Below are 12,553 nucleotides of genomic sequence, written 5' to 3' on the forward strand. Positions count from 1 at the left end.
ACTTCAGCGGTCGAGGTGGCTTTGGTGGCAGTCGAGGTGGTGGTGGATGTGGTGGCAGAGGGGATGGCTATCACGGATCTGGTAATGATGGAAGCAACTTTGGAGGTGGCGAAAGCTATAATGATTTTGGCAACTACAACAATCAATCCTCAAACTTTGGACCCATGAAAGGAGGAAATATTTGGAGGCAGAAGCTCTGGCCCCTATGGTGGTGGAGGCCAATACTTTGCCAAACCACGAAACCAAGGTGGCTGTGGTGGTTCCAGCAGCAGCCGTAGCTATGACAGTGGCAGGAGGTTTTCATGACTGCCAGGAAACAAGGCTTAGCAGGAGAGGAGAGCCAGAGAAGTGACAGGGAAGCTACAGGTTACAACAGATTTGTGAACTCAGCCAAGCACAGTGGGGGCAGGGCCTAGCTGCTACAAAGACGACATGTTTTAGACAATACACATGTGTATGGGCAAAAAACTTGAGGACTGTATTTGTGACTAATTGTATAACAGGTTATTTTAGTTTCTGTTCTGTGGAAAGTGTAAAGCATTCCAACAAAGGGTTTTAATGTAGTTTGGGGTTTTTGTTTTTTTTTTGCACCCATGCTGTTGATTGCTAAATGTAATAGTCTGATCATGACACTGAATAAATGTGTCTTCAAAAAAAAAAAAAAGAATATTCAGTCCCCCACTCCGATTTCTCCAGAGAGGGGAGAGAGGTTTACAATAGAGTTAATAATTGAACATGCTTATGTGAGGAAGCCCCCATAAAATCCCCCAAAGTATGGGTTCAGAGAACTTTCACGTCAGTGAACACATCCATAGCAGGAGGGTAACACACCCCAACTCCACAGGGACAGAAGCTCATGTGCTTGGGACCCTCCCAGACCTCACCTTACGTATCTCTTTATCTGGCTATTCATCTGTACCCTTCATCATATCCTTTAATAAACTGGAAGATGTAAGTAAATATTTCCCTGAGTTCTGTAAGCTGCTCTGAAGAAGGAGGTCTTGGGAACCTCCAATGTGTAGCCAAGTCAGACAGAAACTGAGGGTAACATGGGGACCTACTATTTGTGATTGGCATCGAACTGGGGAGGAGTCTTGTGGGACTGAGCCCTTAACCTATGGGATCTGATACTATCTCTGGGCAGATAGTATTAGAATTAAGCTAAATTGTAGGGTACCAGGGATAATGTCACAGATAATTGCCTATTGTGGGGCAGGGGGGGCGGGGGAATCCACACATTTGGTGACCAGAGGTGTCAGAAGTGAAGTGTTTTCTGTGTTAGTAAAGAAGACACACAGAGAAAGGAAAACGGAGGTTTTTCCAGTATAAACATATTCTAGTATTTTTGATGAAGCATCATAAATGCTAATAATAATAATAACCCAAAAGTGTAAAAGAATATACAATTTATTAGCCATCAGGGAAATACAAATCAAAACAATAATGAGATACATTATACCCACGTAGATGGTAAAAAGCAAAAGACAACAAATAACAAGTGTTGGGAGGATGTGGAGAAACTAAAACCCTCATACATGGCTGTTGGAATTATAAAATGATGCAGTCACTTTCAAAAACAGTCTGGCAGTTCCTCAAAATGTTAAACATAGAGTTATCATATAATCGAGTCATTCCACCTCTAGGTATATACCCAAGAGAACTGAAAACATATGTTCACACAAAAACTTGTACATGAATTATTCATAATAGCCAAAAAATGGAAACAACCAAATGCCTATCTACTGATGAATGGATAAACAAAGTATGATATATCCCTACAATGGAATGTGACTTGGTCTAAAAAAGGAATGAAGTACTGATACATGCTACAAATGCATGAACTTTGAAGATATCATGCTAAGTGAAAAAAGCCAGACCCAAAAGGCCACATGCTGTAGGATTCCATTTTTTTGTGAAATGTCCAGAACAGACAAATCAGAAGAGACAAAATGTAGGTCAGTGGTTGCTGGGGGCTTGCAGAGGAGGAATAAGGAGTGACTGCTAATGGGTACCAGGTTACTTTTTGGGGTGATGAAAATGCTCCAAAATTAAGTAATGGTGATAGTTACACAAGTCCGTGAATATACTAAAAGCCAATGACTTATTTCACTTAGCATAATCTCCTCCAGTCCCATCCATGTTGATGCAAAAGTTGGGTATTCATCCTTTCTGATGGCTGAATAATATTCCATTGTGTATATGTACCACATCTTCTTTATCCATTCATCTGTTGAAGGGCATCTCGGCTCTTTCCACAGTTTGGCTATTGTGGGCATTGCTGCTATGAACATTGGGGTGCATATGGCCCTTCTTTTCACTACATCTGTGTCTTTGGGGTAAATACCCAGTAGTGCAATTGCTGAGTCATAGGGTAGCTCTATTTTTAATTTTTTGAGGTACCTCCACACTCTTTTCCAAAGCGGCTGCACCAACTTGCATTCCCACCAACAGTGTAAGAGGGTTCCCCTTTCTCCACAACCTCTCCAACATTTGTTGTTCTTGCCTTGTCAATTTTTGCCATTTTAACTGGTATACAGTGATATCTCAGTGTGGTGGTTTTTTTTTTTTTTTTAAGATTGATTTATTTGACAGAGAGAAAGAGACAGTGAGAGAGGGAACACAAGCGGGGGAGTGGGAGAGGGAGAAGGAGGCTCTCCGCCGAGCAGGGATCCTGATGCGGGGCTCGACCCCAGGACCCTGGGATCACGACCTGAGCCTAAGGGAGGCGCTCAACCGACTGCACCACCCAGGCGCCCCTCAGTGTGGTTTTGATTTGAATTTCCCTGATGGCTAATGATGATGAACATTTTTTCATGTGTCTGTTAGCCATCTGTATGTCTTCTTTTGAGAAGTGTCTGTTCATGTCTTCTGCCCATTTTTTGACTTGATTATTTGTTTCACTTTGTGGAACATAAGGAATAGCATGGAGGACATTAGGAGAAGGAAGGGAAAAATGAAGGGGGGGAAATCGGAGGGGGAGATGAACCATGAGAGACTAGGGACTCCGAGAAACTGAGGATTCTAGAGGGGAGGGGGTTGGGGGGATAGGGTAGCCCAGTGATGGGTATTAAGGAGGGCACGTATTGCATGGAGCACTGGGTGTTATACGCAAACAATGAATCACGGAACACTACATCAAAAATTAATGAGGGTGCTCGCTTCGGCAGCACATATACCAAAAATTAATGAGATACTGTATGGTGACTAACATAATAAAATAAAATTAAAAAAACAAACAAACCTTCAATTCCCTGGAAGAATGACTTCAGCAACAGAATATTACATGCCCCATACCCCACTGTCAAAATCCGGTTTACCCCTTTTCATTTTTTTAGTTTTTCATCTCCTCAGGAAAGCCTTCCTCATCCAGTGTTAACAATAGCAACATCATGCCCAAGCTTGGAGACTTGGGCCCTCCTGTTGAGTGGCTGCTTTTAAAAGAAATTCTGAACAGAAAGAAAGGAGGAAAATGCTACTGGTACAGATATAAAAGGAGATAAACTCAACAATAAAGCCATTTAGCAGAAACTTTTTAGATAATGTCAAAAACTGAAAGCATTCACAGGAATATAATATAAGCACCCTTTTCTGTTTTCCGTTATCACAAAAAAAATTAACTAGTCCCTATGGTGTGTTTGTAATAGAAGAGTCTTCAAGGGCACTGAGACTTTAGAGATTATTGCTCTATCCTGTGAAATAAAACATTAAGGCTGTAAAGGTCTGACTCACTAAACAGCTGAATTGATTACCCTGGGCAATAATGTTCAAATTGCCATCTCCATTTTCTGAGAGTTTAAATTGGTATTTCTTTGTGAACCTTTGGAATTTCCCACTTATCCAGTGACATGTAGGTTAAATAATGTGATGAATCTGCTAAACATCTTATCTTGCAACAATGAGTTCCATTATCACCTTAGAAACAAAATGGGAAAAATGGCAGCACGAAAATGCCTAGGCTCCTTCTCTATGAACACCTCACTGCCATTCCACTGCCCCAGGGGCCTTCCTTGCAAGAGAGAATCCAATCTGAGCTTACGCTTCCCACTCCTACACCTTAAATATGTACATACAAAACAAAAAGGAAGACAGATACTGAACACACATAATGAGGAATGGTTAAGGTGTAGAGAGTTTTCAGCTATACTTAAAATGAAGATCTTGAATACGAGATATGAAAATTAACGTCAAAGAAAGCCCACGATTGCCAGTAAGATAAAAAGCTTACCTCTGAAGAATCAACTCTGCTTGCTGTTCAGAAACAGTTAGACCTAGTATCTGGAGAGACTGGACAATTTCGGAAGCCTCAATTACTCCTTTAAAAAATGAAAAAGAGCATAAACTCAGATTCAGAACGGATAAGGATCTTAGAAATCCTGAATTTCAAAACTCTCATTTTGTAAGGGAAAGCGTTGGACTCGTTAAGGCAAAATTATGACTCTAGGTGAGTTACAGATTTGCTTAAATACATACTGTAACACCAACTCAAAGTTTAACAAATACACTAAACAAGTACACAGATGTTATCTCATTCAGAAATCATGAAGTCTCATCGGTAAATAATAATAATCCATCTAAAGAAGGGACTGAGAGCTTATGTGGCCTTACCAAGTAACAACATTAAGCAGCAGGACTGAGACTCAAATCAAGACACTCTGATTCCAAAGTAAATTCCATTAGGCTAGGATCAATTAATTTCACACGTATGCATTTCTAGATTTTAATAAATGACTAGGCAATTTTCATACATGTAAAGATGTGTTGCACGGGGTTAAAAGGAAGTAGAAAATAACTAAAAGAAGCCAAAGAGTGGGGACTATTCTTTTGAGAAATGTGGCAATAAAAATAAAGAAAGCGGGGATGGTAGGACAATGGAAGAGGGAAGGTTATTATTATTAGAGAAATTAGTGCATGTTTGTAGATAGAACGAGATGAAACAGAAGAGAGGAAGAAAGAGAAAATAGAAGCAATAAATGGGAGTCATAAATACTGCATTTCCCTCAAGCAGCTCACAGACTCATGACCCCAAGACCAATATGCATGAAATAGGAGGAAACCAAACAAAGCACGAGAGGGTCTGCTGCCAAACAGTATTAATGGCAAAGTTCGCCAGGAAAAGAGGCGGACAAAAATTACTGTTAGTTGTGAAAGCAAAGACTTCATTTAAGAGAAGGACTCTGAAGAAATCCCAGGATTTGGAAAGAATTTTCCTGGGGAGAAGAAAAGAGAAACATGAGATTCTGCATAATGCAAAAAACTGTTAGAGGGATCAATTTGTTTAGCAATGAAATTCCTTAAATGCCATTCTGAATATTCTCCATTATAATTGCACTCTTAAAGAAATACAGTCAATTCTCATTATTCTTGGTAATTATGTTCTACAAGGTCACTATGAACCCTGAATTATCAAACCATTGTTCTTATGGGGAATACAGGGTTAGGTTCCTTGAGCCTCTGGTCACAACGTATTCATCGACCAATCAATATAAAACCTTGTCGGTATAAAACCTTGTTATAGGTATGTATAAATACTATACAATACCATATTAGAGTGTTGATTCTTTTTTTTTTTAAAGATTTTATTTATTTATTTGAGAGAGAGCATGAGAGGGGGGAGGGTCAGAGGGAGAAGCAGACTCCCTGCCGAGCAGGGAGCCCGATGCGGGACTCGATCCTGGGACTCCAGGATCATGACCTGAGCCGAAGTCAGTCGCTTAACCAACTGAGCCACCCAGGCGCCCTAGAGTGTTGATTCTATAACATTGAACTCATGGCCAATAATACTACAACTCATGCCTGAATGAAGTATATCTTCTTGCATTTAGGAATGCCAGACAGCACTTCAGCACTATGGTTGGGAGCCATTGTCAACAGCAAAACCACCAACAAAAAGCACAAAAATGCAAGAAACATGGCGCTAAGTGGACTGCAGAAGGACACCTGTTTACAGTATGAGAGCTCAAACAAGAAAGCAGAGCATCATTTACTTCGGTCTCAGCAAGAAATGTGCTCGCCAAGCAAATGAAGTCAAGCCCATGAAGGACTGCCAAAATGCCGCAAGCACTGATTTTGGAGTTACTTTTGCGGTTAAATTTTAGCAAGTAGGCAAATTCTCAAATACACAATCCACAAATAAGGAGGAAAGACTGTTTATGCTTTGCTTGAAGAAGTCTGAAACACAAAAATATGAATTTATAATGAGAAACTGTTTGAAAATCTACAAACAAGATAAATTAAGTAAAAACTGTTTTCATTTACTACAAATGTATCACAGAATTTCACCTTCAATTATTTCCTCTGGTTCATGTAGAATTTTCTGAAAGGGACAACTGATACAGGCACAACTTACATACCAGGATGACCCACCTCTGCTTAGCTGGCAGATGCCCCTGAGGTGGCTCCATCTCCCAGCTACTGCCTGCCTCCACACTACACAGTCCTACTACGTGACTGAGCTGTAGTGGGCTCAAGATAGGATGAAAGTTTGCAGAAAAGCAAAGCTGGTTGTAAGAACTGCATTTTGTGGGGCGCCTGGGGGGCTCAGTCGTTAAGCGTCTGCCTTTGGCTCAGGTCATGATCCCATGATCCCAGGGTCCTGGGATCGAGTTCCACACTGGGCTCCCTGCTCAGCGGGAAGCCTACTCCCCCCTCTCCCACTCCCCCTGCTTGTGTTCCCTCTCTCACTGTCTCTATCAAATAAATAAAATGTTAAAAAAAAAAAAAACTGCATTTTGCTAGAAGATTGGACTAAGGCTAAACTTGGAGGCATGTAGTATAAGGCTTCTAGGAGGTAACAAATGTTTGAATAGCACTACTTTCCACTACAAACTCAACTTCCTGGATGAGTATCACAGACTGAAAGCATCATCAAATCCATTCAAAGGGTTTAGTTGTTTGAAGAAATTTGCTTTATACCTAACTAAAGTTAAAGTTCTTTATTCAGTATAAACAAGGGGCCAACAAACTATGACCTACTGGCCAAATAAGGTCTGTTGCCTGCTTTTATAAATAAAGTTTTATTGGAACACAGCCATGTTTATTCATGCACATATTGTTTATGGCTGTTTTTGAACTATGATAGCAGATCACTTCTCGGCCTTTTGGCTAAGATCAAGTGTGAACTATGACAGCAGAGATGAGTAGCTACAACTGAGACCACACGGCCCACAAAGCTAAAATATTTACTATCTGGCCTTTTACAAAAAAAATTTGCCCGCCCCAGGTATGAACCATACTTTTTCCTCAATCCATTTGTTTGTTTCTTTTTTTTTTTAAGATTTTATTTATTCATTTGAGACAAAGAGATACAGAGAGAGAGAGAGAGATGAGCAGGGAGAGAGGGAGAAGCAGGCTCCCCGCTGAGCCAGGAGCCCAATGCGGGGCTCGATCCCAGGACCCTGGGATCATGACCTGAGCTGAAGGCAGACGCCTAACCATCTGAGCCCCCCAGTTGCCCCTATTTGTTTGTTCCTTGAATACCAAGTCTGTGAATGGAACGGCCCTGACTGTTCCTATACAGGGAGGGATTTGAGGATGCATTTTAGTTTTTTTATTATCTTTTAATTAAGTTTTGTATGCATTATAGTTTTTAAAAATAAATTCCCACTTCCTATCAAAGGCCACCTCTAGTGATAAGGGTTTCATTACTCCTCCCTTTCTCCTACTGTGGCACTTGCTTTTTGCTCTACTCACTGGGACTCTAACTTTATTAATCTAAATCGTGAAATCATAATCCCCATCAGAAGATACATATTTAGTGGTGCCTGACTGGCTCAGTTAGTAGAGCATGTGACTCTTGACCTCAGAGTGGTAAGTTCAAGCGCCACATTGGGGGTAGAGTTTACTTAATTAAAAAAAAAAAAAAGACACATATTTGAAATATTTATCTTTTTCTCCCAATTTTCATGATCAGAGTACTTGCCCTAAAGTAATTCTTTCAAAAAAATTATTAAATCTAAGATAATCTGAAAGTTTTTTAAATTTTACATTGTGCCTATATATGAACAAAAATAAATATCTCTTGCCCAGAGAACAAGGAAACATAGTTATTATTTTTAACCTATAAGTCCAATCAGCACAATATTCTATAGTGAACATATATACACAGCCCTATTCACAGATTTTAATTCAGTAGACAAGGCTATGCGTAGGTTTTCTTCACTAAAAACATAAATTCTACAGAAAAATCATATTACTATGAAAAACAAGTACTAAAACTACTAATAATTATTTTCCAAAAAAAGAGAGACTAAATACATATTGTTTTACACTTTTGGAAATAGGACAGGTGCTTCTTCATAGCTGGTGATGAATACAAAATAAAGACATACCATCATTATTTTTGTCCAAACTCTTAAACGCCAATTTCATTTTTTTCTCATGGTCTTTAAGGTACTTCATAAATTCTTCAAAATCCAGCTTCCCATCTTTGTTGATATCACCAGTAGTAAAGATTTTCTATAAAAAAGGAGATTTTTAAAAATTATTTAAATTAATTATTATTTTTTAAACTACTAAATTATTTGGACATACTTACACTTCGAGCAGCCTGACTGGCTGTTCTCCTGTAAGACATGCATTTTATAAACTCCAAGATAAAAAACATACACTTGACCTAGCATGGGATTTAGATGTCTAAAACAATATATTTCCTGAGGTGCCTGGATAGCTCAGTCAGTTAATCCTGGGACTCTTGATTTTGGCTCAGGTCATGATCACAGGGCCATGAGATCAAGCCCCGCATGGGGCTCAGCAATGGGCAGGGAGCCTGTTCAAGATTCTCTCTCTGCCTCTCCTTCAGCCACTACCCCCTCCCGCAACCCAGGCACATTCTCTCTCTCTCTCTCTCTCATAAATAAATAAATAAATAAATAAATAAATAAATAAATAAATAAATAAAAGCAAATACATTTGTATTGTCACTGAAAATAATTACTGTTATTTAATTACTTTCACAAAATAGATTGAGGATCATATTCACCTGAAAATTACATCCTGATTACTCAACATATACCGAGATGTGCATAATCCAAGAGAAAATGGCACAGCATTCTGGGGCCCCATTTAATGTACTAAAGTCTCATCTAAGAAGTTTATATTTTGTCAATAGAAATATCAGGGAACAACTATCATTTTGGAAATTGCAAGTTAAAAGACATGTCTGACCCCATCTTTGAACAGCTTGATTTTTTAACCTTCTTATGGTAAATAAGGACTCTAACCTACAATAATATGAAAGACTAGGGTTTCTCTTTTGAACGTTCTTTTGTATTCCTCTGTAGAAGTAAATGAAGACCAATCAAATGAGAAAAGCGAAGGCTATTTGTTCTGAGCGTGGTATATAGCAAGGCAGTCAGCTGTGGTCAGTTCTGGCTGAGACTCAAAGGCAGGCAGACAAAAGGGTGAGCAAGCTTTATAGTGGGGAAAAGGGAGGCTTCAGGTGTGCCCTGGCTGGTGGCTCTTGGCTGTAGGCAGGCTAATGAGAAGTGGGGCATCCTGTGTTTGGTTAGTTCCCTCTCCCTAGTTGTCCTAAGTTGGAAGTGGGGACAAAAATTAGGGAAATTGTCAGGTATCAATCAATTTCTGGCCATTTGGGGCTGATTGTTACAGAAATTATTTTGCTTCATGGATTGTCTCTAGAGATGGCAATATGGACTCCTGTTAAGTCTGATTTATGGCAGGTTGGTTCCCTGGGTTGTTTACTATAGAAAAGGGGTTGGTTTCCTGAGCAGGTTACTCTAAGTTGTGGGTCAAAGTTCAATTTTAAATATGAGCAAACCATTGTCCATACTTGTATACTCAGTCTCTCACACCCCACAGTAAAAAGCCAAATAAAACGTCATTCAAAAAACCTGTTATCAGAATAAAAAGTTGTGGGGCGCCTGGGTGGCTCAGTCAGTTAAGCGACTGCCTTCGGCTCAGGTCATGATCCCGGAGTCCTGGGATCGAGTCCCACATCGGGCTCCCTGCTCTGCAGGGAGCCTGCTTCTCCCTCTCCCACTCCCCCTGCTTGTGTTCCCTCTCTCGCTGTGTCTCTCTCTGTCAAATAAATAAATAAAATCTTTAAAAAAAAAAAAAAGAATAAAAAGTTGTATCTTTTCTCTCTTATCATTACAAAATGTAAGTACCATTTCTATTTTTTTTAACTGATGAATTCTTAATTTATATAAATGAATTTTCTACTAAGGAAGCTGGAGACATGTGGGAGAAAATTCACATTAGAACTCCCTAAAGATTTCACGGTCACCTGAGGAAAAGCCACATCAGTATTCCCCTGAAATGTTAGGTTCTGTTTGGTTGATGAAAGCCCTTCAGATTTAACTCTTCCTTAGTTTTAATATATAAGCCCTCAGTCACCACGGGGTATACAAAGCCTTTATATGGCTCACACCATCTCTTAAAAAACAAAAGACAGATTTGCAACAAATTGTTTTGATAAGTTTGTTTGATAAATTGCTTTGAAATGTGTTTCAAAGAACTGAACTTGTTTGTGGCATAAACCAGAATTTCTTTTGAAAGTTTAGTTTGTATCAAATAAACAAATACAAGTCACACTTGGAAATCTAAGTACAAGAATAAAGTACATTTAAATAAACATAAAGTAGGGCACCTCGGTGGCTCAGATAGTTAAGGGTCTGACTCTTGTTTTCGGCTCAGGTCATGATCTCAGGGTCCTGGGATCAAACCCCACATCGGGCTCCCCACTCAGTGGGGAGTCTGCTTGTCTCCCTCTCCCTCTGCTCACTCTGTCTCTCTCTCTCAAATGAATAAACCTTTAAAAAGTAATAAATAATAAGCATAAGGGATATTTAGCTTTAAAAAGAAAAACGCTTTGGGGCGCCTGGGTGGCTCAGGCGACTGCCTTCGGCTCAGGTCATGATCCTGGAGTCCCGGGATCGAGTCCCGCATCGGGCTCCCTGCTCGGCAGGGAGTCTGCTTTGCCCTCTGACCCTATCCCCTCTCATGTGTTCTCTCTCATTCTCTCTCTCTCAAAATAAATAAATAAAATCTTTAAAAAAAAAAAAGAAAGAAAAACGCTTCAAAAAAATTAAAAAACAAATAAAAAAGAAAAAGAAAACCACTTCCATTTTTGTTCTAGGAATTACAGAAACCAAGTGAACTTTACAGAGATAACATTTTGGATTGGCCTGGTCCACAGCCAACACCCAGTCCAGGCCTCTGATACCACAAATGAGAAAACTGAGCTGCAGCACTTGGTATATAGAACATTCCCAAAACCCAGCTGCCCAGTCACTGAATGGATGATGAAAGTAAAGACTCCCAAAGCTCCCACAGCTAGTAAGAAGAGCTTTACTTAATCTTAACATACAGAGCTCAGCCAAGAGATTCCTGAGCACAAAGTACCAATGATATGAAATGCATTCAACAGTCCTCACTCTCCTGAATCTCCCACCCAGTCTGCTGCTGTAAACATCCAAAGAGCAAATATAATTGGAAAGTAATTATATTCAATAAGAATTTCCAAACAGAAAATAACTTGGAAATACAGTGATAGAAATATGCATCAGGCATTACATGCTGAGACACAATCTGTGATCTAGGCTGGGAAAAAGAGGGCTTCCCAGAGGAAATGATGCCGAGCTCAGTCTTTACAAGTGTGCTGATGAAGGCATGCTCAGAGGAAAGGTCAGAACTGGCGAGACCCCCAGGGTACAAGCCACCAGACTGAATGCCCTCCTTCCAGGAACAGCAACTGAAAGATAATATTAGACCATTTCCAACTACACCCCGCCCCCACTCCCAAACACATAACACATATGGTGATTATCCCAGTTCCCCAAAGTGGGGAGGGAGCCTCATTGGCCTAGATGCCCATCCAGGCTAGTAATAACAGGTGAGTACATTGAACAAGGTGACCCCCCAAAACAAGGTGGTAGCCAACATCTTCAGAGCAATTTGAATTTGGAAATTTTATGAGAGCCAGGGGAAACAAGAAAAATGCTTGAGAAAAGTATTAGCTGTGTTGTTATTCTTCAAATGGTAAAATGTTGGTAACCAACCTGAAAGCTATAGTGGGTCCCCAGGGGAAGCTGGGTAAGGTGTCAATATAGCTTCCCCCATCTCTGCCCAAGGCGTCTCCGGGGCTCCCAGCCCCCACATCTCTCCTACCACAGCCCCACTGAGGCCCACCTGCCCTTCCTCCAGGAATTCAAGGACCCCCTATATCCTGCAGGCCTTCCTGAAGCTCAAGGATATCCAGGGTCCCAGCCTCATTATGGTCCAGGTACCGAAAGAGTTCTTCATAGAGGACGTCCATTTGGGATGTCTCTGGTGGCAGGAGTGGTCCACGCTGTGGCCCCCCGGAGCCTCACAGAGGTGGAAGTGAGAGGGAGGAAGGCGACCCTGCCCACCACACATCCAGTTAGCAGGGACCTACGATAGCAATGTCCCCCCCGACCCCCAGGCTCCTTCTGCGAGATAAAGCGCAGGAAGAGGAGGGACCATCGCCACGGCTCCAGCGCAGAGGCACGAGGTGCATCCGTGCGCCCGGGGGTCTGGCCTCTCTGCCCAGAGCCTCGGTTGCTACCCCTGGGGG

At 40.8% G+C, this 12,553-nt stretch overlaps 1 protein-coding gene across 1 annotated transcript in view; it reads right to left on the reverse strand.

Moving 5' to 3' along the window:
* LOC110580322 (calcium-binding mitochondrial carrier protein SCaMC-1) overlaps window positions 1-12,553 on the reverse strand; it is a 47,735-nt gene that overhangs the window by 24,462 nt on the left and 10,720 nt on the right. Inside the window, exons 2-3 of the mRNA XM_021689996.2 lie at window positions 8,328-8,454; window positions 4,226-4,313 (exon numbers count right to left, since the gene is read on the reverse strand). Of these exons, the coding sequence (XP_021545671.1) occupies window positions 4,226-4,313; window positions 8,328-8,454 (215 nt within the window). The remainder of the gene's footprint in view (window positions 1-4,225; window positions 4,314-8,327; window positions 8,455-12,553) is intronic.

Source organism: Neomonachus schauinslandi, chromosome 4 (genome assembly GCF_002201575.2).
Source record: "Neomonachus schauinslandi chromosome 4, ASM220157v2, whole genome shotgun sequence".
NCBI lineage: Eukaryota > Metazoa > Chordata > Mammalia > Carnivora > Phocidae > Neomonachus > Neomonachus schauinslandi.